Genomic DNA, 27,592 nt, shown 5'->3' with positions numbered 1-27,592 from the left:
AAACAAAGGAAGAAGAGCGTTCTTCTTCTACGTTTTGTAATGCTGCCACACTGCCGCCGCTCGGTGGGTTTCGAGTTCTCGATGGAAAACCAACAGCTAGCTGGCAACAGCAAACGCAATTTGTAAGGAACTATTGATAAAGTATCCTTAGTTTTGGACACAGCACACCAATTGAAGTAAGCTGAGCACCTCACAACATTTTCAGTGTTTGTAAGTAGTGTACTAGTGTCGTTTTAGGTGCGGCTTTTGCCGAGGATGTAACGATAACAAGAACCCCTGGTCTGCATGTAGCTAGCTTAGCTCACTAGCTGAACAGTATAGCTTAGTTTGCGAACATGTCTTAACAACAAAATGCCTTTATTCGTGGTCGGTATTGACAAATAAGCTGGTTGTTGTCAGATTCTAGTTCACGCCCTTAAAAACAGCCTTTCATGTTATTTAAGGGCACATGTAAAGAAAAAAAGCACCCGGGTTTAACTTTATGTTGAGTAGCTTGCTCAGCTAGCTAGATGACAAAGGCATCCCATGTTATGGTTATGAGCGGTGACAAAAACAAATTCAAACTAGCTTATTTTTATTATTATTATAATAAATAATCACTCGTTTAAGAAGCATCAGCTTAAAACATCACTTAATGCACGCTTGCGTAACTTTAATTGCCTTTTTCAGAAAGTCTAGAAGACTGCATTTTCATACCAAGTGGGTTGTTGTTTTTTTCTCTTTCAGATTCAACTGCGTTCTGATAAAACAGGCAATGCTTCATGAAGAGTTCTGGATACTCAGTGAGTGGCTAGTCCGCCAGGGACATCATCAGGCACTGGAGCACAGATAACACCTCCAAACTTGTGAGTTTATTGACTAAGAGTACTTTTTGCTGCTTCATCATCCATCCATACAGGCGGTCGCAATACAACAGCTGCTAGCTGTGTGACGAAAAAAAAATTCTCTGAACACTGGCCAGTCTAAATATGCTTATTTGGCCAAGAATCAGACTAGGCGTCTCGACTGTTTGTCATTACAGTTTCCTACCAAAGTACAAGCTCTGTGATGAATGCCAGGTCTTGATTCTTGTGTGTGTGTGTGTGTGTGTGTGTGTGTGTGTTTATGTTTATGGGAGGTTGCAAAAGCTGACGGTAGAGTATTCCAGAGAGACACTTGTTGGAGACAGCAGCTTCTATAAGGTAAACAGGATCTCTTCCTGAAGGTCGAGGGAGGTACTTCTCAAGGCCCCCACAGACAATACTCTGGGTATTATTAACGGAAACCACTAAGAATAGAGAGCAGGGGAGCAAGGTGGCTCCTCTGGCGGTCACGTTGTTTGGGTTAAACAAGCCAAAACGGAACATCTTCTTAAGAAGAGTGACTTCTCGAGCTTTCATGCTGGGTGTGGCAATTTAGAGGGCTTTATCTGGCTCTGATGTACAGCAGAGGAAAGGGAGATTAGTTGTGGATTGCTCTTGGCTGTTTATGTATGGAGGACTTGTGCTTTACAATTAGAATCTGTAAGTAAAACACATTTTCATACCTAATAGGACATTGTTAACCTATCATTTTATATAAGCTATGTATTATGTGCCTTTTTTTTATTTTGGATTTTTTAAGGCAGTGCATGACTTTGGCTGGTCCAGCAATATCCCCCAGATAATGCATTACCTACCTACTAAAGGAAAGAGTCTCTGTATGTTTGTGTCTGTTCTTCACTTTTCTTAAACATTCATCATAAGGAAGGTGATATATCCTAGTATTGGGACAAAAATTTCCTGCAATGCTTTTTTGTTCTAATTGCAAATACATACATAGATACATACATACATACATACATACATACATACATGTATTTACTCAGACATACATGTCTGAGTAATCATGTCTGGTATGTCATTACTTGTGTTTCATAAGTTTGTCAGTTATATTTGGATGATGAATTGATTTTGTGTTAATCAGCTGACTTCACTTTGTGTGATCTAAAATTTTTGAGGAGATATTACTTTTTATTGGAGTTTGACTAATCTATTCATGTTTCTTCTTTCTGAAGGACAAATTGTATCAGACAGCATATTGGAATCGGATCAGATTTTTTTGAATCACCAAATATTGGTATTAGTATTAGTACAACCAATACAAAGAAATTAGATTAGATTAGATTAGATAGAACTTTATTAATCCCTCGGGTGGGTTCCTCTGGGAAATTCGATTTCCAAAAAAGCACAGCACCGACAGAAGTTACAGAATATTATATATATATATATACACACACACACACACACACACACATACATACATACATACATATATATATATATATATATATATATATATATATATATATATATATATATATAAAATACAGAGACAATATAAATAAAATATACGAAGGGGATAAATAGAATAAATAGGAATAAAAAATTAAAAATACAAGTGAATTGCAGATTTCAAGTATTGAGGTCTATTGCACTGTTGACTATTTACAAAAGTATTGCACAAAAGGTATTGCACAGTGAGGTGAAGAGGCACTACAGCTTAGTTGTTCCCCCCTCCTTTGTCCTCCTGTTTCCCCTCCCTCTCCCCTCCAGAGAGGAGTTAAACAGTCTGATGGCGTGTGGGACAAAGATGGGACAAAATCAGAACGATGTTAAACGATGATTCAAAGGGTTTAATAAAAAAAGTGTTGGATTACCTGTTTTGGCATTTTCATATGCTCACAAGTTACTAGTAATTAGCAGTCGGGTTTATAACGCTATAGCCTCCAAAGTAGCATTGCTTTGGCTACAGCATTTTTCTCTTTGGATCCTCCTTGGGCTGGTTTAATTATCTTTACTGTCACCTTTGTGTTAATACCTACATGCTAAAAGAAACATCTTGAGTGTGCCCTTGATAGAGTATGGGTTTGTGTCATTTTGTGGGACTGTAGCATAAGGTTTATGTTGTTAACTCATGGTAATGTGACAGCGTACATTATGTCATACCACCTTGTTAATAATGCAAAAGTTATATAATGAGCAGTGTAAGGAATTCCTTTCTTCAGTGAGTAAATATGTAACAAAATGAATTCATTTTTAATTTTGATGACTGTGTCCTCAGCAGCTTAGTAAGGCTGTCTGCGTGTATCTTCCATCCAGTGTGAAATTGTCTCACATGCTGGATTATAGAGCTGGGCTATAGAACGATAACGATATGTATTGCGAAATAACCTTTTCTCGATAGAAAAGGTTAGTTTACTAAACAATAGTTTACTATTGCGATAGGCCTCATCTCTCTTGTCCTCTTAAAAAGAACAGCCAATTCAAATTAAGTAGCGCAGAGCCAAACCAATCACAGCCGCAGCTTCACGTCACTTGTTACGTACAGCACAAGTGCCAAGCCGCACATGTGTATTGGTTTGGGAAGCAGCCAGCCACCGTGCCGCCCGAGTGTGCCAACTACAGAAAAATCAACCGAGAGCGTGACCGAAGGTTACCGAAGAGAAAACAGATGATGGTTCCAATGCTGGAGAGATTGTCGAACGGAAGTGCCATAGAAGTTCCGTAGTGTGGAGGTATTTCGGCTATTTCAAATCTGACAAAAAACAGATTTAGCAATGGTTATTACATTAACATGTGTATGTGCTTTGTTCAGTGAATGTATTCATGGCCACCCCACCATAAGAACAATTTAAATCTGTGGGTAACTGTTCAAAATTCACTTTTTGAGGTTGTCTACACATTTGAATGATAAATGAACTGGTACTTATATAGTGCTTTTCTACTCAATTTGAACACTCAGATTCAAATGTTTCTGAACTTGAGTGCCAAAATCTTTTAATATGCATTGAAAACCCTGCCTCATTAATTGGCTCCATTACTTGTATAGGCCGAAAACCCCATGTTAAACAGATGGATGAATCTCATGTTGTCTCATCACTGTATTATTGTAGGGTCTTTATCTTACAATGTAAAGTGCCTTGAGGTGGCTGTTGTTGTGCCTGTTTTAGTTTTGGTATTCAGATTTTGTGTTATTATCAGCATCAGAATAGAGAAGTGGAATTTATGTGTTATTACTGCTGATGAACAGTAATAATACAACCTCTAACGATTAACAAGTGTGAAATTACTGCCTACCTAACTTAGTCATTTATCACGTTTACACCCTGCATACATATTGAAGGCAGCTGTTTCTTTGCCTGTATGGGTTTTTTTTTTCTTAACATAGGCAGCCCATTAACACTTTACCTTAATCTTGTAGGAGTAATTTAAAACACAGATAAATTTACTTTATATTTTATTGATTGACATTTAACCCTAACATTTGAAATGACTTGTGTGGTATGAAAGTCCTTTCAAAGCAAGATTAATTGAGCCTACTTAACAATAGGAAAATCAATAACATAAAGTTAAGTAAAGTTAAACACCAAAGTCTTTGTCACAATCGCTATTCATTACTCCTGACAGCCTTCAAATTAACCATGGTCAGTGTTCTGATGTGTGCCCTTGTTAGTTAGAATTATAGCATTGATTTCTCTGCTAGGTTTTGTGTCGTCGTTTAGGCAAAGGTTGCTTAAGCATTACAGGGAAGGAGCGTTTAATTTGTAAACAGACATTTCTGTATTGTTCTGATGTTTGACAGGGGTCTTTAATTCAATACATCACTGTCTACATTTTCTATGTTCCCACAGATAAACCATGATCCCCATCACCGAGCTGCGGTACTTTGTGGACACACAGCCAGCATACCGCATCCTGAAACCTTGGTGGGATGTCTTCACCGACTATATCTCCATTGTCATGCTCATGATTTCTGTTTTTGGGGGAACACTGCAGGTCACCCAGGACAAGATGATCTGCTTGCCCTGCAAATGGGTGGTCAATGAAACCTGCAAGAGGAACTTCAATTCAAGCATCACATCATCAGTGCCCAAAGGGATCCAGTATGATTTGGACCGCCACCAGTACAATTATGTTGACGCTGTCTGCTATGAAAATACATTGCACTGGTTTGCCAAGTATTTCCCCTACCTAGTATTACTCCACACCCTTATTTTTCTAGCTTGCAGCAACTTTTGGTTCAAGTTTCCACGGACTAGCTCCAAACTAGAACACTTTGTATCTATCTTGCTAAAATGCTTCGATTCTCCATGGACAACAAGGGCACTATCAGAGACAGTGGTTGAAGAAAGTGACCCAAAACCAATGAAAATGAATGGCTCGATGGACCACAAAGAATCTGTAATAAGTGAGGATGTTGAAGCAAGTGTTCCTATGCTTCAAAGGACAAAATCACGCTTTGAGCAGGGCATTGTAGATAGAACGGAAACAGGAGTTTTGGACAAGAAGGAGGGTGAACAGGCAAAAGCTCTGTTTGAAAAAGTGAAGAAGTTCCGCATACACGTGGAAGAAGGAGACATTGTGTACAGACTGTACATACGCCAGACTATTATCAAAGTCATCAAGTTTATTTTGATAATCTGCTACACAGGGTATTATGTGCATGATATTCAATTTAGTGTTGACTGTTCTGTAAATATAGAGAGCCTGACTGGTTACAGCGTGTACCGTTGTGCTCACCCACTCGCTACACTTTTTAAAATCTTAGCATGTTTCTACATTAGTTTAGTGGTGGTGTATGGTTTGATCTGCATGTACACGCTTTGCTGGATGCTTCGGCGCTCCCTAAAGAAGTACTCCTTTGAGTCAATCCGGGAAGAGAGCAGCTACAGTGACATACCTGATGTGAAGAATGACTTTGCATTCATGTTGCACATGATCGATCAGTATGATCCTCTGTACTCAAAACGCTTTGCCGTGTTCCTCTCAGAAGTAAGCGAAAATAAGCTGAGGCAACTCAACCTCAACAACGAGTGGACACTGGACAAACTCAGGCAGAGGATAACTAAGAATTCTCAGGAGAAGTTGGAGTTGCACCTTTTCATGCTTAGTGGCATTCCAGATACAGTGTTCGATCTGATGGAGTTGGAGGTTCTTAAACTGGAGCTAATCCCAGATGTGACCATTCCCCCAATCATTGCTCAGCTGGTTAACCTGCGAGAGATGTGGCTTTATCACACCCCAGCCAAAATAGAAGCTCCAGCTTTGGCTTTTTTGCGTGAAAATTTAAAGTCTCTGCATATCAAGTTCACCGACATCAAAGAAATCCCCTTATGGATCTACAGTTTGAAGAATCTCAGTGAGCTTCATCTGACAGGGAATCTCAGTGCTGAGAACAACCCTTACATCGTCATTGATGGGCTCCGTGAGCTCAAGAGACTCAAAGTGCTTCGGCTGAAGAGCAATCTCACCAAGCTACCTCAAGTGGTCACTGATGTGGGCATGCACCTCCAGAAGTTGTCCATCAATAATGAAGGAACCAAGCTCATGGTGCTCAATAGTCTAAAAAAGATGGTAAATCTGACAGAACTAGAGCTTATTCGCTGTGATCTTGAACGCATACCACACTCAATCTTCAGTTTACACAACTTGCAAGAGATTGACCTGAAGGATAACAACCTGAAAACCATTGAGGAGATCATCAGCTTCCAGCATCTTCATCGGTTGGTCTGCCTTAAGCTCTGGTACAACCAGATTGCCTACATTCCTATTCAGATTGGCACCCTGAACAACCTGGAGAAGCTGTACCTGAACAGAAACAAGATTGAGAAGATCCCCAGTCAGCTGTTCTATTGCCGCAAGCTGCGCATCTTGGATTTGAGCCATAACAACCTAACCTATATCCCAACAGATATTGGCTTCCTCCAAAATCTTCAATACCTGGCAGTGACAGCCAATAGGGTAAGTGATGTAATAAGCATAGTTTCCAACCATTTTAATATTATCCTAATTATAGATTGGAGTTTATCCATAATGCTTTATTTGTATTGTTTATTTGCTGATAAAACAATAAATGAACTTACAAGTCATAATTTCTTTCCTTTTTTTTCCCAATGCAAAATTCCTTGTTCTTTAAAATACAGATTGAGAACCTGCCTAATGAACTGTTCCAGTGCAAGAAGCTTCGCACTTTGAACTTGGGAAACAATTGCCTGCAGTCTCTACCATCACGATTTGGAGAGTTGACTGCATTGACACAACTAGAGCTTAGAGGAAATCGCCTAGAGTGTCTACCGGTGGAACTTGGAGAGTGCCGACAGCTGAAGAGAACTGGTCTTGTGGTGGAAGAGGACTTGTTCAACACACTGCCCACAGAGGTCAAGGAGCAGTTGTGGAAAGCGGACAAAGAACAAGTTTAAAAAACAGGTTTGCTTCTGCAAGTACAGATACTGATCTACTGGCTCTGGACCTACAAGTTGGTCCCAGAGGCTTGCCATAACAGGCAGTATTCCTGCTGCATTGTGCCGTTTCTAAGTTTGGGCATCAAGAACCAGTGCCAGGTAGAACCAAAATCCTGGCAGTTTCTGGCTGTCTTCTTAGTCTATTTGATTTATTAATTCCTTCACAAAAAACTTCTCAGGCCTTTACATTATAATTCAGTAATGATGCTTTTTTTTTAGCAATAATATAGTTTGAATCTTGTGTTTACATTTTTATGCCTCTCGATTATGGTATAGAAGACAGTGTATGCCACTGATCAATACTAAAAAAATAAGGTTTAATACATTAAAATATTTTGTCAGGTGTTCCGGTTTGAAGGCACAATGAGATGGCAAAATTACTTCCAAGACATCTTTATTTCTGTATATAGACGATAATCACTTGTTTTGAGTTACAAAGACACTATTAAGAGTGATATGATAGTATGACTTAACAAAACAGTAATAACTATAGATGAGTGGAATATGATTATACTGAGAGCCTTGTACCTAAAGGTGGTTTACAAAGTGGGAAGAAGAAGGCCATTGAGGACACTGTTAGTATTGTAGCGCTAAAGGGCTTTTTGTTGGTTGGTTGGCTGATCATCTTTTGATACTAGAATGGACAATTTGGCAGAATGTAGGGTTCGGTTCCCTCTTTCTATGGAAAGATGTGTGTTTGACCTAGTGCTAAAGGAAAAGCAATTATTCTGCTGCATATCACTTATTGCACTAGCATTAAAATGGCATTAGTGAAGCTTATCAGAATACCCTAACCTTACTGCTAGTATATCTTTAATGGAAAATAACATTTTCGCAAAAAAAGTATATGATATGTTTGCAATAACTTGCACATAACAAAATAAAATGCGGGGGAATGCTTAAAGATTTTGAATGAGATGAGTCGTGTCTGCCTCACAGGAATTCAGATTAAGTTTATACAGAATGACAGTGGTGAAATTCAAATGGAGCCTGAAAGTATTTGTAATATGTCTGTCAAACGTAGAGGCTTAAATGAGATTGGGGCTTCGTTTTTTTGTAACAGATGTAAAAAGAATCACTGGTGATAAGCAATGATAGCTCAATAGCTACAAATAAGAAAGACCAGACATGTCATCATGTCTTTAAATGTATTTTTAAGCACCTAGCCTCATGTTCATTTTAGTTTGTTACTATACTCAAATTCTGTTACTTTATTATTACTGGACTGCATTAGTGTGCAATGTTCAGTGAAGAAGCTGCTCACCTATGTGTGAGAAAACACACATCCTAAATGTTAAATGTTGGAAATGTTACATATTACTCACTGAGGTGAGGATAAAAGTCTCTTTTACTGTTTTCTGCTGATATTAAAAAGCTAGTAGTAAAGAAATTTGAAATTTTACTGCTACAGAATCAACCTGCATTCCAATTAAATGAAAAGAAAATGAAGTAAATCTTACAAGTTGATCAGATTAGTTGCCTTATTTTCTCCTCTCGTTGTCATGCATTGATTGTTATATTTCTGTTGTCTGGTCAGATGAAAATTGTTAGTTTTTCAAAGTGCACCATAATAATAAGCCCCAGATAGTGATGGAGCTTTTGTTGTCATAGTTTCCTTAATTTAAGCTGTCCGGTAAAACTTCTACAAGGCTGTACCTAGCTGTTGAGTTTAGATTTTGGTTACTGAAGATGCACAAAGTGTAGTTTATTATTAATGTTTTATTATTATTTATTTATTTGATTTGATTTTTTTTTTTTTTTTTTAAAGCTCATCTGTCCAAAAGACCATTGAGCTTATGCCAGGCATCCATGGTGCATTGTTCATTCAAAAGACAGTATTAGTCACAATATAATCAAGCTTGCACACACAATAACCCAATGAATCATCATCTAAATTATGCTCAAGATCAAGGTCATTTGTTGTTTTATGGGCAATAACCTCTGAGTTGTGATGGATCGGGTGTCAGATAAGCTACTTTGTCATTGACGTTCTGGGTTTTGGGGAAGGGTTTTATTTGTTTGTTTTTATACCCGTCTTTGTTTTAGTACCAGATGTAAGAAAAAGAAAAGATATGTTTTTTTGTTTTGTTTTTTAAATCAATAATCAGACTTAATTGGAAGTAACCAGTGCATTCTTTTTCTCAAAATATGAACTTTATTTCTCACAGTTAAAAGCATATTTAACCTTCACTAGTTTTTAATTAAGAAAGAGAGATTTTTTAGGTAAAGGTTTACTTGTTTTTGCTCAATTGAGAGTGACTGTTCTGTATTTTTGTTTTGACACAGTGACCAAGACAAAGCTAAAAATTTGGAATTTGTTAGTGATCCACAGTTCTGATGCAGCACAACACACAACAGGAATTCTCGTATTTACCCCAAGAAAAATACAATTCCTGTTCTAATAAAGATTGACTGAAGCAATATACATAATAGAAAACATTTCAGCTATGCGCATCTATAACCGTGACATGTTTGACTATGCTATGTTGTGCAGTATTACATTTATTTAAGCTGTATTGTTAGTAACGATATACCGTAGATTTCTAATGTGCATTTGTATTCATTTTGTCACATTGGTTTTACTAAAGACATGGTGAGATTTTCACATTAAGTAGATTAGAGATCGTTGTGCTTAAAGGATGCTTTTGCACTATAGCACTTCTCTCAGAACTTACTTTTAGGTGTTGCAAACAATAGTGTACAAGTTATTGTATGCACATAGAAAAACCTGTTTTGGGCATTTTCCAGTGTGGGAAGGTTTACCTGAATGACTGCCAGCCACGAGATTAAATTTAAGTTTACGCTTTTACATAGAAATATTAAAAAGGAAAAAAAGAGATGAATTTTGGTCTTTAGTGGAGCATTTTGAATGACACCCACAAACACATTAGCAATACACCTATTTAGTAAGACAATCGACTATTCCATTTAAAAGAGACATCATGTCATCACCTCTGAGTGATTTGTTGCAATCAGTACTGTAAATAAGTGGTCAGTGCATAGTGTAGTAACATTAAATAAACATGTTTTTGTCTTAGTCACTGTTAATCTTTCTTTTTTTCATTTTTATTATTAGACTAATTTTATTATTTTAATTTTGATATCTGTTAGGATTATTGTAGAACTAAATTTCTCAGGAAAGCAGCCAGTACTCACTTTTTTTTTTAGTTGATTGCCTATTATTATTATTATTATTATTATTACGGTATTATTTTTTTATTATTATTTCTTTTAATAATTTAAACGGTTGTGATAACATTTTTATATCAAATTTCTATACATTATTTTTTAGTTTTGTGTATTTAATATTAACTGCTGAATTGAAACTAAGTGTATCTGTATTTTCAAGGAGAAACCACTTTATTTGACCTTTCTTGTGTTTTTGTCAAACATCTCATGTCTGAATTGTCTTTATTGTGAGCAATAGATAAAGCCCAAGTAGTTTGTCTGATTAATGGGACTTCTTTACCCTTTGGTTTCTGTTTTCTATTTTTAATTTGTCTTTTTTCCTCTTAAAATGTTTAATTTGGGTACAAAATAATTTTGCATCTTTCTCTGTTTCTCTCAGACGTGTTATTTTGACACACTTGGTTTTGTGCAGTTTTGTTTTGTTTTTTGCCAAAGGAACATCATCAATGCATCAGTACTGACGTTGAGTGTGTTTGAACATGTTTCTCTTCATTTCTTGTACACCACTGACTCCAGTAAAATAAAAAAATGAAGTAAGCCACATTTGTCTTGGTGTGTGTTGGGCTTTTTGCACAAGAAGGGTTAAACAATTACATAAAGGTTTAGCTTGATGTGCAAGTGTGCAGATACAGATACTGACCAGTGTGCAAATGTGTAAACCACCACACTATGGAACCCCTGGCACTGGTTGATATATACCAGTATAACATCTCTCATACTGTAGGTGTTCAACTGGCTGCAAAGACCCATATCATGCTACAGTCACACACGTTCAAACAGAGGTTGGAGATAGTGGCATGACCAAACCTACAAATTGAAATTTCCTTGTCACAATGACTAGGCTATCCTATTTGTACTCTAGTGTGACTGAGCCATTAGTGACTGACCCATTATGCCCTCATGGGCAAAGCTATTGTCATGCAGGAAGATACCACTCCCACCTTTACAAAAATCCTTCATCATAGGATAAAGGAGATCACTCATTAACAATTTTTTACAAGGGCCATTTCCAGAAACTGGACAACCACGCCCAAACCATGTCAGCAAAATGTCCCTCCTCTCACTGTTAGTGCCAGTGACTCTTTTTTTTTTTCTTTAATTTTTCAATTGTCTGCGCCTCTCGTTTTGTTTGTGAAAATTCCTTGCGGAACCATTCACCGCTGGATACCCATCCCCACACGGACATGTTTCTTCGACACACTTATTCACAGACGCAACATTTGAAATGGTGAGTTTCATTGTCGCATTTACAGTCGCTATTTGTCAAATTGAGGTTGTTTCCTAATATTACGTTATAACGGTTCTAAACAGGCTACGAGTCACTTAAAGCATTGTGTAATAATGTAGTTCTTTGCGATAGCAGGCTAAGCTAGTCAAGTAGTGGAAGTTGAAGTTCGGGAGAATTTCCTTGTCTTCGTGATGTTTTTGATGTTCTTGTCTATTTTGCAGGCTGTTACACTTCACACAGATCTAGGAGACATTAAAATTGAATTGTTCTGTGAGCGCACACCGAGGGCATGTGAGGTAAATGTATTTCTCACCCTAACTCTCCCTAGCAATCAAGCCTTTTATTTTAAAACTCTTACATTTTATGGACCTTTACGTGAAAAAGTAAGACGATCCAGCACTCGATTTATTTTCTTCCACTAATTCAGGGTCGTAGGTGGGATGGCGTTTATCCTAACCCACTTGGATCTTGTGTTGTTGTAGTACGAAAGTACGCTAAAATGCAATTTGGGGGCTTTCTGTATGAAGTTTGCATGTTGGTCCTGTGTGTGTGCATGGGTCTATCGGATTCCTCCCACAGTCCAAAGGCGTGCCAGTTCTGAATTGAATGCAGGTGTAAATGATGATGATGATTATTGATAAATCAAATCAAATGAATGATTGGACTGATGTAGGACATTTCTAAGAGGTTACTGACCCGATTTCAGACTTTATTCAGATTTGTGTGCACCTGATGTGTCGGAATTACTTTCCAGCATGGCACAAGACTACAAAGAGCATTAAAAACTCAATTTAAAAACTCAGTTCTAAGATATACTGTCTGTAATGAAGATGGAAGAGGGGTGATGTGGTCACCTCTGGCAGATAAAGTTCTTTACAATCTAGACTCAGAAATGATCGTATTCTGTCAGGTAAATAAAGATAGTCAATTCTTAAGGGCGATGAAGGTGTTTAAGATTGCATTTTTTTTTTTTAAATGTAATAATAACATTTGTAAGTGTAATTTAAAAACATGACAAATACAAGAATTTGCATTTAATTTTGCTGGTGTTTTTTTGCAGAACTTTCTTGCTTTGTGTGCCAGCGGCTTCTACAATGGTTGCGTCTTCCACCGAAATATAAAGGGCTTCATGGTTCAGACTGGAGATCCTACAGGTACAGATGTTATTGTTGTTTTTGAAGTGGCAAAAAAATATATAAAATGAACTTCCTGTTCATTGCATCTTTGTTTTCTTATTAAAACCTCCAGGTACAGGTAAAGGAGGAACAAGCATGTGGGGGCGTAAATTTGAGGATGAGTTCAGTGAACACTTAAAAGTGAGTAAATCCTATAGCTAGTTGGTTTAAGCTGGTTTTACCCAAGTGTCATTCTGTGGGAATGTTTTTCGTTCTTCTGATTTCAGCATAATGTAAGAGGAGTGGTCTCCATGGCAAACAATGGTCCCAACACGAATGGCTCCCAGTTTTTCTTCACTTATGCCAAACAGCCTCACCTGGACATGAAGTACACAGTGTTTGGAAAGTAAGCATCTTATGCAAGCCAACAAAACAGGTTTATGATTGTGTGACCACCTACTGGCTTTGTTACCTCAGGTAAAATTGAAACATTTGCTGACTGCTTACCCTCTAAAATTTAGGATCATAGACGGCTTGGAAACACTGGATGAGCTGGAGAAGCTGCCTGTGAATGAAAAGACGTTCCGGCCACTGACTGAAACTCGGATAAAGGATGTCACCATTCATGCTAATCCTTTTGCTGGATAGCAGATTTTCACTTTCATATGATACAATGCTTGTTGCCTTGCTAAAGTTGAAATACTTTTCAAATGGTAGAACTGGAGAGTGCACTCACATGCCCAGACAGTGGGCAGAGTGCTGACTTCAAAGCTACAAAGTGTTAAATTGTCTTAACTTTTATACGGTGTAGTTCCTCATTTTGCAACTTCATGTAAAAAGTATATATAAATCAGGGGGATGTCTTGTTTCCTTTAGACAATAAACTTTGTAAACAAAAAATAAAATATGGATGTAACCACCATGATGTCACCCATTGGTTAGTGAAGTCTCATTCTGAAGTGTTTCAAAGTTGTTTTTTGAAGCTGACTGTCACAAGATGGAGGTGGATCTAAACAGGAGACCAGAGGAGGCCACACACTTCTTACTGACACATGAATGATATGTTGTTAACCAGTGAAAATAGCGTGGAAATTTCTTAGTTTCTGGTTGTAAAAATTACTATATTTTACAAACTGATTATGATTTACTTAGTTAACCTGAAACTAGCAGTTGAACCCAAAGTTATCAGGAAAGTGTTTGCTGAGGTTACATAATAAAGGAGCTGAGGATTGTTTCCCCATAGACTTCTTTGTAAACGCAAGTCTTTTTGGAACTTTAAGAGTCGCCTCCTGCTGGTCGTTAAAAAGATATACAGGTTGAAGTTCGTTTCACCTTTCAGACGAAGATGTATCCGTATTTTACACTGTCTGTGCTTTAAATCAGTTTTGAAATTATTTTTGTCCTTAACAGGTTCCTTTCCATTTATTCAAGTACTCTAAAGGGGAATGTAATAAATTGCCAATGTTGCGTGTTTAAAAAAAAAACAAAAAAACTTTTATAATAAAAACATTTTTGATTTTAGCATGTTTTCAGAATATGTTTTACATGCAGCATCTTTTCCGTGAGAGTCCGCTTAACATCTTGTAGTCCTAAGAACTAGTTTGAACTACAAATGACTTATTGCGTCACATTGCGTCATCAGTAGTGGACAACTGTCACGCGGACCCTGGTAGAAATCATGGCTACAGGTGATGCGTTTAAAGTAAGTTTATTGCCTTGCGTGGGTTTACAGTCCTTCATGGTTGCTCATTTATGAGTTTGGTCATGTATTTATTATTATTCATTTATTTTATCCAGGCGAAAACTCATTGAGAGTTACATTTAACTTCCAAGAGGGACCTGGCTAATAAGGGCAACAAAAATGAACGAAATCCTGGCTTATTTCTGCAAGTTAAGATACCTTGGAGAAAGACTTGGAAGTGTTTTTGCTGTGCATTGTAGGTGTCATCTCTGAAGGGGAAAGTGGCCCTGATAACAGGCGCCAGCTCGGGAATTGGAGCCGGTACGAGCGTCCTGTTCGCTAAACTCGGAGCTCTGCTGGCTCTGAACGGCCGCGATGTGGAAAACCTCAACAAAGTAGCCAAAGAATGCACAGACTGTGGAGCCGACGAGGTACATAACGTAGTATGCTTCATATATATATGCACACACTTCCATAATGTAGTTGAATAAACACAAGTTGGATGCTGTAATAAAAATATTATACTTTTATACATTTTCTAGCGGTTGGTACAACCTCCTGTGACCTCCTGGTGGTCAATTTAATGACCAACAGCAGGTCAATTTAATGAGCAGAACTAAGTTATTAAACAATTTTAGTGTTTGTAACTACATCAGAATTACAAAAACAAGCATAGAGATGCATATACCTACTTACTGTATACTTTGTAAGTTACACCTTACTAGTAGCTTTTTTGCCTTCACAACTGCCTTAAATCTTCACGGCATAGATGCAAGAACATACAGGAAACATTTTGGAGATTTTGGTCCATATTGACTTGATAGTGTCAGACAGCTGCTGCAGGTTTGTCTCCTGCATGTCTATTTTACAAATCTCCCATTTCACCACAATGCCAGAGCTCATCTGTTGGACTCTGGTCATTTTGGAGGGCATTTGAACAAAGTGCAAAGTCATTTTCATGTTCAAAGTGTGTCAAGAAAACACTATTACACCTTCAGCAGCAGCCTGAACCTTTGATGCTATGCAGGATGGATCTGTGCTTTCATGTTGTTTACGCCAAATTCTGAGCCTACCATCCAAAGCAGCAGGAATGGCACCTGCTGTGGTACCCTGTGTGGTCTTCTGCTGTGGTAGTCCATCTATTTCAAGGTTTAATGTGTTGCATTTAGTAATACTCTAAATACTCAGAGACTGACTAATTAGATATTTGCATTGTAACTAACAAAGTGACTGGTGAGTGTAAAGAAGCAGTTTTTAAGGCTGGTGCCACTATTGTTATTACTTGACCATTATTTGTGCCATTAACAAAACAGTTTGTTCTGTATTTACTGTTACTTTAGTGTTGAAGGCATACATTTTTGTCAACTTTATAACTAATTTAAAAACCAGTTCTTAATGAAAGGTTGTGTGTGCATGCAGCCTCTACTCGTTCCTGGAGACCTGACTGATGAGGAGATTGTAAAAAGCACGGTGGAGAAAACTATCGCTCACTTCGGCCGGCTGGATGTGCTGGTCAACAGTGCTGGCATACTGGCAATGGGCAGCATCGAGACAACAGACCTGGCTCAGTATGACAAGGTCATGAACGTTAATGTGAGGTAGGAGACCTGGCTTTATGTAGGAGATGTATTGGTGTCAGTTTCACAAAGCCATATAGTTGTTGATTAAAGAAGAGGTTAAATATAAAACTGGGAAAGAGAAATCATTTATTACATGGCACTCTTCATATATTAAGAATATCTTTATAATAATGATACTTGTCAACCTGTGAGGGTATTTCTTAAGATGCTGCATTTGAATACAACTGAATATGATATTTATTTTATTTAAATATTCTAAACTGTACGTGACGTTTAACAGTTAATATTTTATTATTTTGTGAGCAGTTTAGCAGTGCTTTCTCTTTAACGTGTGCATGCGTGCTTGAAAAGTAGAATTAAGCATGTTTAACCATTTTTCCACACCATGGACACAATGAAGCTGCATGTATGAAAATGTGAGGCTGTTAAAATATAAAATGTTAAACAATTGATAAGAACACAGTATCCTTTTGAAGTCGATTTTTTTACATACTTAGGATGGCCAATCCTTCTAATGTAGGATCCATTTAGTCCTACATTAATTCTATTGTGCTGTAAAAACAGGTTGGAATTCACAAGCAGAAAGTGAATTCTGTGCAAATACAGATTTAACACTGCCATTATCGACAGGAACATTATCTCAGTAGAACCATTCATCAGCTGTCTAGACTGGATGTAGCCTGATTAATGTAGGCCTTGGTGAGATACTGCTTTTACTACAATGGTGAAGCCAATCACAGATGTCAGGATGTTAACTGACCAAGCACTGGTTATTATACGGAGTCATAACTGCATATTTAATGTTCAAAGACTTTTAAAAGTAATTTTAGTTCATATATTACAGATCTATATACCACCTGACCCAACTTTGTGTACCGCACCTGATCAAGACCAAAGGCTCCATCGTCAATGTATCCAGTGTGAACGGACAGAGATCAGTGGGTACTCTGCATGTAGACGCAATATTTAAACAGCACCATCCATATATCTTTATGAACTTATGTGTTATAAAGCATCTTCAAAGACGTGTAATTTTTCTCTCTGTAGTTCCCTGGTGTGTTGGCCTATTGCATGTCCAAGGCTGCTATTGATCAGTTTACACGTTGCATAGCACTTGGTGAGCTCTTTATTACCTTCATGTGGACAGCAATATAAAAGTTTGCATTGGCATATAAGAATGGCCCATCATATAACTACTTTTTTAAATTTCAGAGCTGGCATCAAAGCAGGTTAGAGTGAACTCTGTCTGGTAAGTGCAATAAACATGTTATCGTTGCACAGGTTCAGATTTATGATCACATTCATTTCTCATTCTTCTTTTAATAAGAAGTTTTTCAAACGTGCAGTGCGGCCCTTCACATTTTCAGATTTTCAGCGGATAGTGCTGATAAAAGTGAAAATAGTGAAAATAGCACAAGCAAAGTGGGCATCATATGCCTCCTGCCTGCTCTAACGATGCAGCACCCTGGTTTAAACCAAACAAAGAATTTGACATCTCAAGCAACTCCCGTGGGCGGCTGTGGCTCAGGTGGCACAGCAAGTCATTTCCCAATTGGAACGGTCAGTGGATCAATCTCTGACTCATCCAGCCTCGTGCCGAAGTGTTCTTAGGCACCCCTGATGCATCCATCGGAGTGCGAGTGTGCGCGCCACTGTTACAAAGTGCTTAGAAAGCACTGTGTGATTTTGTGTGCGATTGGGTGGATGGAACTTGCAGTAGAAAGTGCTTTGAGTGCTCAACTGAATAGAAAGGTGTTGTATAAGTATCAGTCCATTTACCTGCTGCTGTGTGCTACAAAGAAGGGGCAACTTCAAACTCCTGAACTGGTTCTCCAAACTTTTTCAAGAGTCCATGTGTGAAAACTGCTTTCAATTCTGTGCTGTTTGACTGTCCAAAACTCTGATGGGGAGAAAAAATTCATTTCTGATTTTATTTGTTCAGTCCTGGTGTGATCATCACCGATGTCCACAAGAGAGCGGGACTAAATGACGAACAGTATACCCAGGTAATATTTACTGTATTCAGCTGAATAAATATGTATAGAATCTCAGTCATGCAACTCAAGTCATCTCAAATGTGAGGATCTATTTCTTTAACTTTTTTTAGCAACAGAACCAAAAGTGTAGCATTATTTTCTTATTGTTTTATGTTTTTACCACCAGTTTCTTGATAAGTGTAAGCAGACCCATGCCCTCGGTCGACCAGGCGAGGTGGAAGAAGTGGCCCACAGCATTGCTTTCCTGGCATCTGATGCTGCCAGCTTCATTACTGGAGTCAACCTGCCAATTGATGGCGGCCGTCATGCCATGTGCCCGAGATAAGACCGTGTATGTACAGCATCCTGTACAAACATGGTCTTAACTGGTCTTATCAACACCCATACAGCACTCTGCTAATATAACACTTTTAAACCTGGAGTCTGTCTGTGTTTTTGAATTGCGTAAGACTGCAGTATCATTGCCCCTAATGGCATTAAAATTTAAATGATGATGAAAGCTGCTAGAGAAAAAAGACATCACAGACACCATTTACCTTCATCTGTACAATGGTAGTAGTGGCTGGCACGACATCAAATTTCCAGGTGTGAAATGAACAAAAGGAAAGTAAAGTGTCACAAACAGGCAGTTTAAATGCATTTATTTTGTTGCGTTTGAAAATTTTCCTTTGAAGAAAAACTCGGAAAGCTACTTATCAACAAAGCTTTCAGACTTTTTATCGAATTACCTATCGAGGCGTTAGACTTAAACGTCTGTGCAGACCAAAACAATGTTAGCTTGTGTACCATGGTAGTTAAGAGTTGTATAGTGTAAAAACAAAAAAAATATCCTCTGAGTCGTTATCATTATTGCATATTTCAGTAAGAACCTTTAAACCTCCGAATGACAAAAAAATAAAATACAATCCTAAAACGGTGCCTAGTTTGAAGATTTTAAATAATCTTTAAATAGAATCCACTGATAATAAATGTTGCATAGCTATACATTTACATTTTGACAAACTGAAATTATTTTGTCAGAATCATACAAAGAATATTGAAAACGGTAATACCTTGAAAATATAATTTAAGAAATTTGGCCTGTATGTATACGTAACAGTCTTCCCTTTAAAAGCACAGACCTAGCTTTGCTGACAAGAGTTTATCATACGCGTGTCGACTGCGGCAGCACCAGGTGTCACCTCTGTGTCATCCCAGATCATATCAGGCAACGACTTGTTTTGCTGCGGGATGGGAGGAACAGAACGAGGTAGCATCTTGACACTTTTTTTTTCAGTTCACACGAGAAATCTTTGCTCCACCTTGACATTTAAGGCACCCCACAGCAGTTATTTGTGTGAAGATATCCGCATAAATGTGGTGTCTCGTAGCACTGGACAGTTAATAGAGGCTCAAAAAGACTTACCTGGAGACTGTGTGTGTGTGCTTGAAGCACACTATACCTGAATGAGTGATATGACATTGACACGGTGTATCCTTAAAGGCTGTGTAACAATAACTATTGCACTTTATCTTACAATATACAGTACATATACATGTTTAAATAATACTTAAACGTTGAAAGAAGGAGTAACTGAATTTGAACTGTTCTGTATTTCCATACAAGTCAGACCGTGAAGAAACTATGATACACCGTGGTCTGAGAGATGACAGAAATGAGACGTTCATAATACTTCCTTCCAAAAGGGGCATCCAGGTCTTGTGTCACACAAACAAGTCTCTAACAAAAGGAGCTTATTGTGTTGCATATGCTGATTAGTGCCAGAAGTCTTATCTCTGCGATTCCAACGGGCCTTCTTTATCTGGCGCCCCTCCTGTTTCTGCAGTCCAAGCATATTTTGGGGAGAAAAAAAATGGGAGGTTGGTTTTTTTGTGTTTTTTTTTTTTTTGCAAATCACTGAAGTGCTGTTCTCCCTAATTCAAAATCTTCCATGAAGTCACTGCTTTTAGGAGCGTGCCACAGTCATTTATAAGAAGCACACAGGTCCAACCTCTAGGTGATAGTGTGCCCCGGGCTCTGCAGTTGGGAGGTTGTGCACATCCACTATGGGGAGTAAGTTTGGATCCTGGCTCTGGAAGATAAAATCCGTCTGATGCCAGCGCCCATCCTTGATCTGAAAGCCAGATTTGCATAGTGTTATGGGATATAATCACAAAATTGCATGAAAGAATCAGTTCTCCGTCGCCTGGCGTCATTTCTATATTGACACAATTTTATCAGCTCATTTTCAGATATCCATCACTGTCTTCAAAACCAGTGCAAAAAGAGGTAAATGGAATTTAACTGGGCCCCTCACTGAAAAAGCAGTCTATTCTCGATAATCCTCAGACGTCACTGGGAATAATTTTAATTGGAATGACTTTCTACCAAAGAAATGCTCCTTCCAGAAACTACTGACAAAGAGTTTTGTGGATTATCCAAAGTAACCGGGACAGGATTTATGGAAAGAAGGCTAATGCTGCATTCCTTTTTTTGAGCACATCAAACCAAACTGCATTAACCCACAAAATATTAGGTTGAATATTGAAGAATGGAGCTGGGGTGAGAAGGTGATTAGCTTTGTGAAGCATGAAGGCTTAAAGAAAAAAACTAAACAAAAAACTTGGTTAACCAGTATCTCTGTATAACTGATGAAACAGCCAACTGGCTGTTAAAACATTAAGTTATGTTTTTAGAGGAACTTGTCATAAAGTCTTTAAAGCACGTGATGCTCTATAACAGCGGTCGCCAACCTCCGGCCCACGGACCGGTACCGGTCTGTGAGTCATTTGGAACCGGACCGCAAGAGTTGAGGCTCGGGTGTGAAATTTATGGTTTTCAACGTTATTTTTTTTAGTGTTTTTATCATTAACTCGGTTTCCCTGGGTCTTTTCCTGTCTTATGAATGAATCTTCTTTTTTTGGTACCGGTGCTGGTTTTATTTTGTTGTATTTATCCGCGACACCTTAAAGGCCGGTCCGTGACAATATTGTCGGACATAAACCGGCCCGTGGTGCAAAAAAGGTTGGGGACCGCTGCCCTAAAAGGAAAAAAAAAACATTTTTTGCTTTGTACAAAAAACCCCAACATACATTAATAATACAATTAAGACCAAAGTACTGAGTATTGCATTGACTTCAGTGCCATAACGGTAACGACGCATACCCAGCAGTCATCTCTGGGTATGAGCGGCTGCAGGAGGTCTCCTGCTCCAATCCTCTCCCCTGTCCAGGCCTTGAAGCTTACAGCTGTGGATGAACGTTGCAGCGAAGGCCCTGCTGCCCACACAGACATGTTGAGGCAGTGAATGATGATGTGCTGCACAGCCTCAGTGCTCAAAAGGTGGATGAAGTTCATCTGGATGCGACCGACCCCGGTGTCCAACTATAAAGTAAGTAGATTTTTCTCAATGCATTTAAATGTGAAAAGGTCAAGTTCAGAATCTGGACGACGTGGTGTTATGACAAACTAATTTGCTGTATACTGAGTGTATTGGCTTCATCTTACATCATTTACTCTTTTTGACCATGATTTTTGAAGTAAATGTACTATAGTACGTTCAGAAAAGCAGTTAAACTAAGATAAATGATAGCAACCCCTAACAATTGTTAATTTACAATTAAAAATAACCAATTGTTAGTCTTTCTAATGGACAGACTTGAGCACAATCTGTTTGGATGTTGATAACAGACTGCAGCTCTGCTATGAATCTGAATGAGGTACATCTGGATCACAGATTGTACCTTAATTATGACTATCTAACCCTGTTATTATATTCACAGTTTACCAAGGAAATAGATCAGTCCATATTTGTGTTATTGTGTGCCATTCGGTGTTTTGTTGCAATATCTTCAAGCTGAAATGACAAAAGAATCAGTGGATAAAGGGTATTTTCAGAGTCTGAGGATTTACTTGCCAACTCAGTGTGTGTTTGATGATGACTTGGCCAAGTCTGAAGACCAAATGTGATGCCTTAAGATTCACTACGACTGTGATCTTTCCAAATAGTCCTAGAGTTTATTGTGCAGAGCCAGAAATTGAACAGCTGTGCTCCTTTATTTATTGCACGAGTGTCATTATGCACACACATGGCCCATCTTAAACCCCAAGCCTCTCTACTTTTTCAGAAATCTTTCTGAAGCCAACACGAGGAAAACATTTTCCACAAGGACACAAGTGGATTTGATATTTACCCACCGTCTGCATAGTATTCAAAGCAATCTTGTCTGTATCTAAGTGACATGTATTTACATTTTACAGGATATTGTATCTAGCTGAGGCAAATGGATACAAATAGATAACCTAACCTTGGAAACTGTGAGAGGCTTCAGGCAAGTTTGTCCTCCACCAGTGAAGTTGCAAGTCACCTCAATCATGTCAGCTACGCATCCGAGGTTTGGATCAATCCAGTAAGTGCCTTTCAACATGAAGGAAGGATGGGAGAACAACCCTTAACTACATAAACAGAGACCATATGTGCGCAGAAATGATGGTCCTGTTTAAATATTTCCTCACCGTCATACATCTTCTGCTCACAGTTGTAGAGATCTCTGCAGATTCGGGCAGGATTGTCGCGGGTTCCCAGCGGGTTCTTAAGACTCTGGATCAGAGTGCTGAGATGCTGCAGCATCTTAAATATCTCATTGCCCTGGTCTAACATGGGCAGGTCCATGCTCGGATAATTCTAATTTGCACATAAATAAATCACTTGAGGTTTTGAAATTTGTCTTTAAGTACATGAAACTTCATTTCATTGTTAACTGTTGGTTTATTTGTAGCTATTCTTGAAAACTGTGATAGTCATGACTATATTCTGTACTGCTGCAGTGACCCAATTAACTTTAGCTGCATAGTTTCCATCAATACAAACCTCTTGTCTCAGTGCAGCATGAGAATCAATAATGACTTGAAAAGCAGCACCGAGGGCTTCATTTCTCTGCCAGAAAAAAAAAAGTAGCAAGGCATGAAGGTAACTTGCATTATGTGATTAATCCCAGAAAAATCCAGTTTAACAAAACAGGTGAAACACACTTACAAGTGAAAGGGCAGAACTGGGACGCCCCTAGAAAACAACAGAAAAAAACCTGTTATATTACAACTTATTTTGTCTTATCTGCATTTATGTAACAACAGCCGTTTAGTGCATTTGTGTTCATGAAACAGTTCTGTAAATCCTGATCTACCCTGTCGGTGGTGGTGTTTAATTTTCTCCCAACGTGCAGATAAGACACAATCATGAATGCAGAGGAAATGAGGCATGAAAAAGCAGGAAATAAAGCGTATCAAATGCAGAAAAGAAAAGCTGCTAGCCAAAAGCTATTTGTATTAGATCACAGTGGGGGGAAAAGCAGGTGTAACTAGTTAGATTATCCTGTAAATAGCACCGTATGTTTATAGTTTAAAGTGTACATGTACAAATGACTTTTTACTCTTCAAATTATTTTCCAGCAGACTTAAAGGGAATCCCACGTTTTCCTACTTTTTACTCTCAGCGTGTCTCAGTCTGTTCTCCCACTAAATCATCCTGTCTTTGCCAGAGATCAATTAATTTATTTATATTTTCTGGAAAATACAAGTCATCCATTTCAACTAAACATAATTTCCCCTGGCATTTCCCCCCACACGCATGAAACATCAAAATCAACCCCAGATTGTCTGAAACAGAAATCTGCCTTAGAAAAAGAAGAACTCACGGTTGGTCCAGGTGGTCCACGAGGACCAGGAGATCCCTAAAAAGTTCCATTCACACATTAGGCTTCAAAATATTTATAACTTGGCTTTTATAAAAAGTGATTAAGGTCATTTATTTCTTTTCATGCTTTAAAAAAGTAATGTAAAAGCTACAGATATGATTAACTACTCACTCTAGGTCCCTGCGTCCCCTGTTAGAGAGATGAAAGCAATACAATCAATATAAGTGCAGAGACGACTTTATATTATCTTGTACAGTGTAATGGCATCTTAGTGCTACCAATTCAACAGACAGTCTTTATCTACTGTATTTTGAATTGCCCTCTTGCTTCTTTGCAAGCCTACACTCAGAAATCTTATTTCCACACAGCAAATCCTATTTCCACACAGCAAACCCATACATGAATGTTGTTGGCGTTTTAAGAGTGAGGTTGCGAATTATCCCTGTGTATGAGCACTCAACAAACCTCTTAAAAAGCTTGAGAGGAGCAAGCAGCCAACATTTATCACCCTGACAGGATTTCCACAGCAGCTAAGTGTCACTGTGAGTGTAACAACAAACAGTGGAACACAATAGGAAATGAAAAGTCCTGAGGGCAAAGGAGGCTGAGCGGTGTGCTGTCTCCATACTAAGTATCCTATTCTGTGCTCACAGTAAAGACAGAAAAGGATTCATCAAAACAGCGCCACGCACCGTCTCCCCTCGACTTCCTTTGTCACCCTGGGGTCCCTGATGGAGAGAAACAAGACAAAGGATCACTCCATCATTGCCAAAAAACCAGGGAGAAGTCACATAAAGCTTGGCACATGGGATGACATACGAGGTACATACAGGATGACCGCTGGGGCCAATGATGCCAACGGGGCCCAAAGCACCCTCCATACCCTGGAAAGCAGAAGCATGTAAGTGACTGAGGACGGATGATGTAGCATCTGATGAAGCGGTACTTAATTTTCATGCCAAGTGTGCAGTTTGTGAGAGTTCAGTGCACAGAAATTGGCTGAAATACTGCACCAAGTTGCCAAACTACCGTTAATCTTCATCTTACCATCAAACCACGTGGTCCTTTTGGTCCCTGTATTCCTGCTGGGCCAGTGTCTCCTGGAGGTCCCTAGAAACAAGCCCAAGAAAAAAAAGACAATAGTATTTGTATTTCTTTGTCTAAACCAAACATGCTATTTAAAGTAGTGAGAACACATCCAAAGCTGTGTGCTACATGTGGGAAACTGGATGATGGGAAACCCTGATTCTCATGATATTGTCTGATGTTGATATGTTTAAACAGCTATATGCCAGTTTTAAACTGTCCTCCATCACCATTAAAGCTGCTGAAGAAATGTCTCTAGCTGCAATTCATTAAGAAGCAGGTCTAAGATTGTGTCTGTGTCAAAGCCCCATGTGCATTAAATTTATACATCTACTATTATAATAGTCATTTTATAATATTAATACAGTAAAATAATGTTTTACCGCACTATACAGATCAGCAGATTATTTTCTCAAACAAGCAAAACGATGTTTTTAATATCAGGTTTAAAAAGTTGCTTTAGAAATTTTGTGTGGATTTACCTTAGATTGTGTAAAAAGCAACTTAGCTTCAAGGTGTTAGCATCTCTTTTTTTGCAGAGGTAAGAGTACAAACAAACACTACATCAATTAGGCAGCTTTTTAAATTAATAAACAGTTATTCTTCAAGTATGTAAGTTGTTAAAAATTACTTTTTTAAACGAGCAGTCTGGAATCTAAAGCTAAGCGGTTTACAAGCACAGAACACAGCAGCGCAGAATATTCTTATAAATCTAAAGTTTGGTTTCACAAACATGGAGGTGCTGTTACAGATGTGCTATTTCAAACATTTATCCAACAGGTGAACAGCACATGCGCTGACAGTTTTCCTTTTAAATATGTATATAAAAAAGGAGTAAATGGTTTGAAGCACAGTGTTTTACAGAAGCCCTGACCATAAAAAGTGCCATTACAAAAACACTACATTTTACACTTATTACAGTTATCAATATTGTTAACAGAACGTAACTATTAACTATTCTTGCCCATTTCTTCTGAGTAAGAACGACCATTATAAACTCTACCGAGCACCGGCACAAAGCTCATGCGCTCGACACTCCTGTTCAACTCCCCACTGCAGGAAAATATCCAACATCACTCTCAGGGTTTTAAATTAAAGACTCAGACTCCAATAAAGCCTATTCTGTTTCTTCAGCTTGTAATGATATATACTTCAGCAATGCTGTAAGTAAAACTTATGGTGTAGCAGATGTCATCCTGAGGCATGTTACAGTAATACCAAACAGCTTTCATGTCTAATATTTCCAAAAATCATATAATATTATGCAGCTCTCGACAACTTAAGACTAAAAAAGTTTTTCAGCCTTAAGGTGACTTAAACCCACAAATTACTTTAATAAGCCTATTCTAAAGGTTAAAAACTTTATTCAGTCTAAAAATGTTGGCCTGAGGTCATCACTTCTAAATGGAGAATGCGTAGAAGCTTACCTTTGGTCCAAAGAGACCAAACACCCCCGGAAATCCTTGTTCACCAGTATCCCCCTAATAAAAAAGAAGGAAGGGAAAGTATGGATTTTATTCCCTAGCAAAAGAATGCTGTCCTATAAAGGAATTTGAGTTGTCAGCCCTCACCAGTTGCCCTTTAACTCCCTGATCTCCTTGTTTTCCTGGTAATCCCATCCCGCCAATGGATCCTCTCTTCCCTGCTGGACCAATTTGTCCTGGGAGCCCCTTCTCGCCCTATAGAAGAAATGCAATCACACGAGAATCGTTTTTACATCCATGCCATAACCTCTATATAGATACTTTAACAAAAATACAGAAGTATTTAGTAGTATTTAGTATTTAGTATTTATTTATTTATTGTCATTGTCAAGAACAATGAAATTGCGTTTGGGGCTTCCATACAACCCCCAAAAAAGAAGAAAATAATAAATACCCCTTAAAACCCAAGTGTACATATTTAACCCAGTGTGACTCCAATGCAATAAGACAATCCTTAGCAATAATGTTCGTAGAAATTCAGACAAAGACCTGAGAAACATGACAAAATACAACAATGCAACCCATTCAATATTATTGTACTGTGAGATATGATATCAGATATGATAGTTATCTATTTAAGAAAGAGGGGGGGGGGGGGGCAAAGATATGATGCACCAATGCAGACCAGTTCATTGCTATTAAGAAGTTGGATATGGTTATTGTCCGTGAGAGGGGGGCAGAGAGTTCAGGAGCCTCACAGCCTGTGGATACAGGCTGTTGGCCAGTCTGGATGTTCTGGCCTGTATAGACCTGTACCTTCTCCCTGAGGGCAGCAGATGGAAAAGGTGGCGCGCAGGGTGATGTTGGTCCCGCAGGATACTGTGCACCCTCCTCAGACAGCGAGTGGGGAAGATATTACTGATCTCTGGCAGACTTGTTCCAATAATTCTGCCAGCTTCTTTCACCACCCGCTGGAGTGCTTGCTGATCGGCCTTGGTGCAGCTGGGGAACCACACTAGAAATCCATACGTCAGAACGCTGCTGATGGCACAGTTGTAGAAGTTCAACATCAGAGATCTGGGAATGTGTGCGCTCCGCAGTCTCCTCAGGTAGTAGAGGCGCTGTTGGGCCTTCCGTACAACTGAGGTGATATGGTTGCCCCAGGACAGGTCCTCGGTCACAGTTACCCCCAAGAATTTAAAACTGCTCACCCTCTCCACCGCCTCACTGCCAATGAAGAGAGGCAGATGGTTGTTATGACCCCTCTTCCGGAAATCTACAATGATCTCCTTGGTCTTTTTGGTGTTTAAGACCAAGTTATTGTCGTGGCACCATGACTCTAGTTGTTGCACCTCTGT

The 27,592-nt window shown here is 38.6% G+C and overlaps 4 protein-coding genes across 8 annotated transcripts in view; 3 read left to right on the top strand and 1 right to left on the bottom strand.

Moving 5' to 3' along the window:
* The first annotated feature begins 35 nt into the window (after window positions 1-35).
* Window positions 36-10,316, top strand: lrrc8ab (leucine rich repeat containing 8 VRAC subunit Ab). Of its 3 annotated transcripts, none has more exons than XM_026188458.1 (4): window positions 36-176; window positions 727-845; window positions 4,652-6,761; window positions 6,944-10,316. In XM_026188458.1, the coding sequence occupies exons 3-4, from the start codon at window positions 4,659-4,661 to the stop codon at window positions 7,217-7,219; spliced, it is 2,379 nt and encodes a 792-aa protein (XP_026044243.1). In that variant the 5' UTR covers window positions 36-176; window positions 727-845; window positions 4,652-4,658; the 3' UTR covers window positions 7,220-10,316. The 3 variants fall into 3 exon arrangements, with proteins under 3 accessions (XP_026044243.1, XP_026044244.1, XP_026044245.1); XM_026188459.1 differs by having other exon boundaries at window positions 36-210; XM_026188460.1 differs by having other exon boundaries at window positions 52-122.
* A 470-nt stretch (window positions 10,317-10,786) lies between these two features.
* On the top strand, window positions 10,787-13,723 carry ppil3 (peptidylprolyl isomerase (cyclophilin)-like 3). Of its 2 annotated transcripts, XM_026188464.1 has the most exons (6): window positions 10,787-11,678; window positions 11,900-11,974; window positions 12,739-12,832; window positions 12,927-12,994; window positions 13,081-13,199; window positions 13,315-13,723. In XM_026188464.1, the coding sequence occupies exons 1-6, from the start codon at window positions 11,676-11,678 to the stop codon at window positions 13,439-13,441; spliced, it is 486 nt and encodes a 161-aa protein (XP_026044249.1). In that variant the 5' UTR covers window positions 10,787-11,675; the 3' UTR covers window positions 13,442-13,723. The 2 variants fall into 2 exon arrangements, with proteins under 2 accessions (XP_026044249.1, XP_026044250.1); XM_026188465.1 differs by lacking the exons at window positions 10,787-11,678; window positions 11,900-11,974 and adding an exon at window positions 12,005-12,588.
* Window positions 13,724-14,410: 687 nt separating this feature from the next.
* Window positions 14,411-18,472, top strand: LOC113034119 (3-oxoacyl-[acyl-carrier-protein] reductase FabG). Its single transcript, XM_026188463.1, has 8 exons — window positions 14,411-14,495; window positions 14,735-14,905; window positions 15,894-16,072; window positions 16,899-16,992; window positions 17,102-17,171; window positions 17,267-17,303; window positions 17,997-18,060; window positions 18,218-18,472. The coding sequence occupies exons 1-8, from the start codon at window positions 14,472-14,474 to the stop codon at window positions 18,374-18,376; spliced, it is 798 nt and encodes a 265-aa protein (XP_026044248.1). The 5' UTR covers window positions 14,411-14,471; the 3' UTR covers window positions 18,377-18,472.
* A 203-nt stretch (window positions 18,473-18,675) lies between these two features.
* The window catches only part of col27a1b (collagen, type XXVII, alpha 1b), a 66,411-nt gene continuing 57,494 nt past the window's right edge, over window positions 18,676-27,592 (bottom strand). The window contains exons 49-61 of one of the 2 annotated variants that reach the window (XM_026188457.1): window positions 26,382-26,489; window positions 26,238-26,291; window positions 24,772-24,834; window positions 24,555-24,608; window positions 24,417-24,452; window positions 23,896-23,913; window positions 23,725-23,760; window positions 23,067-23,093; window positions 22,902-22,967; window positions 22,547-22,715; window positions 22,339-22,448; window positions 21,197-21,415; window positions 18,676-20,165 (exon numbers count right to left, since the gene is read on the bottom strand). In XM_026188457.1, the coding sequence (XP_026044242.1) occupies window positions 20,019-20,165; window positions 21,197-21,415; window positions 22,339-22,448; window positions 22,547-22,715; window positions 22,902-22,967; window positions 23,067-23,093; window positions 23,725-23,760; window positions 23,896-23,913; window positions 24,417-24,452; window positions 24,555-24,608; window positions 24,772-24,834; window positions 26,238-26,291; window positions 26,382-26,489 (1,107 nt within the window). In that variant the 3' untranslated portion in view covers window positions 18,676-20,018. Of the gene's footprint in view, window positions 20,166-21,196; window positions 21,416-22,338; window positions 22,449-22,546; window positions 22,716-22,901; window positions 22,968-23,066; window positions 23,094-23,724; window positions 23,761-23,895; window positions 23,914-24,416; window positions 24,609-24,771; window positions 24,835-26,237; window positions 26,292-26,381; window positions 26,490-27,592 lie in introns of both variants that reach the window. The other variant, XM_026188456.1, reaches the window with a different exon arrangement.

The sequence above is a fragment of the Astatotilapia calliptera genome, chromosome 12 (assembly GCF_900246225.1).
Source record: "Astatotilapia calliptera chromosome 12, fAstCal1.2, whole genome shotgun sequence".
Classification (NCBI taxonomy): domain Eukaryota; kingdom Metazoa; phylum Chordata; class Actinopteri; order Cichliformes; family Cichlidae; genus Astatotilapia; species Astatotilapia calliptera.
Note: the sequence above shows the minus strand (reverse complement) of the source record. Positions and strands in the feature narration are given on the sequence as shown.

What these genes read in the sequence shown, in the direction of transcription:
- lrrc8ab (XM_026188458.1), top strand. Translation starts at nt 4,659, where the DNA reads ATGATCCCCATCACCGAGCTGCGGTACTTTGTGGACACACAGCCAGCA. An exon ending in TGGCAGTGACAGCCAATAGG is followed by an intron (nt 6,762 to 6,943) that starts GTAAGTGATGTA and finishes TTTAAAATACAG; the next exon opens with ATTGAGAACCTGCCTAATGA.
- ppil3 (XM_026188464.1), top strand. An exon ending in TCAGACTGGAGATCCTACAG is followed by an intron (nt 12,833 to 12,926) that starts GTACAGATGTTA and finishes TAAAACCTCCAG; the next exon opens with GTACAGGTAAAGGAGGAACA. An exon ending in AAGTACACAGTGTTTGGAAA is followed by an intron (nt 13,200 to 13,314) that starts GTAAGCATCTTA and finishes TCTAAAATTTAG; the next exon opens with GATCATAGACGGCTTGGAAA.
- LOC113034119 (XM_026188463.1), top strand. Translation starts at nt 14,472, where the DNA reads ATGGCTACAGGTGATGCGTTTAAA. An exon ending in CAGACTGTGGAGCCGACGAG is followed by an intron (nt 14,906 to 15,893) that starts GTACATAACGTA and finishes GTGTGCATGCAG; the next exon opens with CCTCTACTCGTTCCTGGAGA. An exon ending in ATGACGAACAGTATACCCAG is followed by an intron (nt 18,061 to 18,217) that starts GTAATATTTACT and finishes TTTTACCACCAG; the next exon opens with TTTCTTGATAAGTGTAAGCA.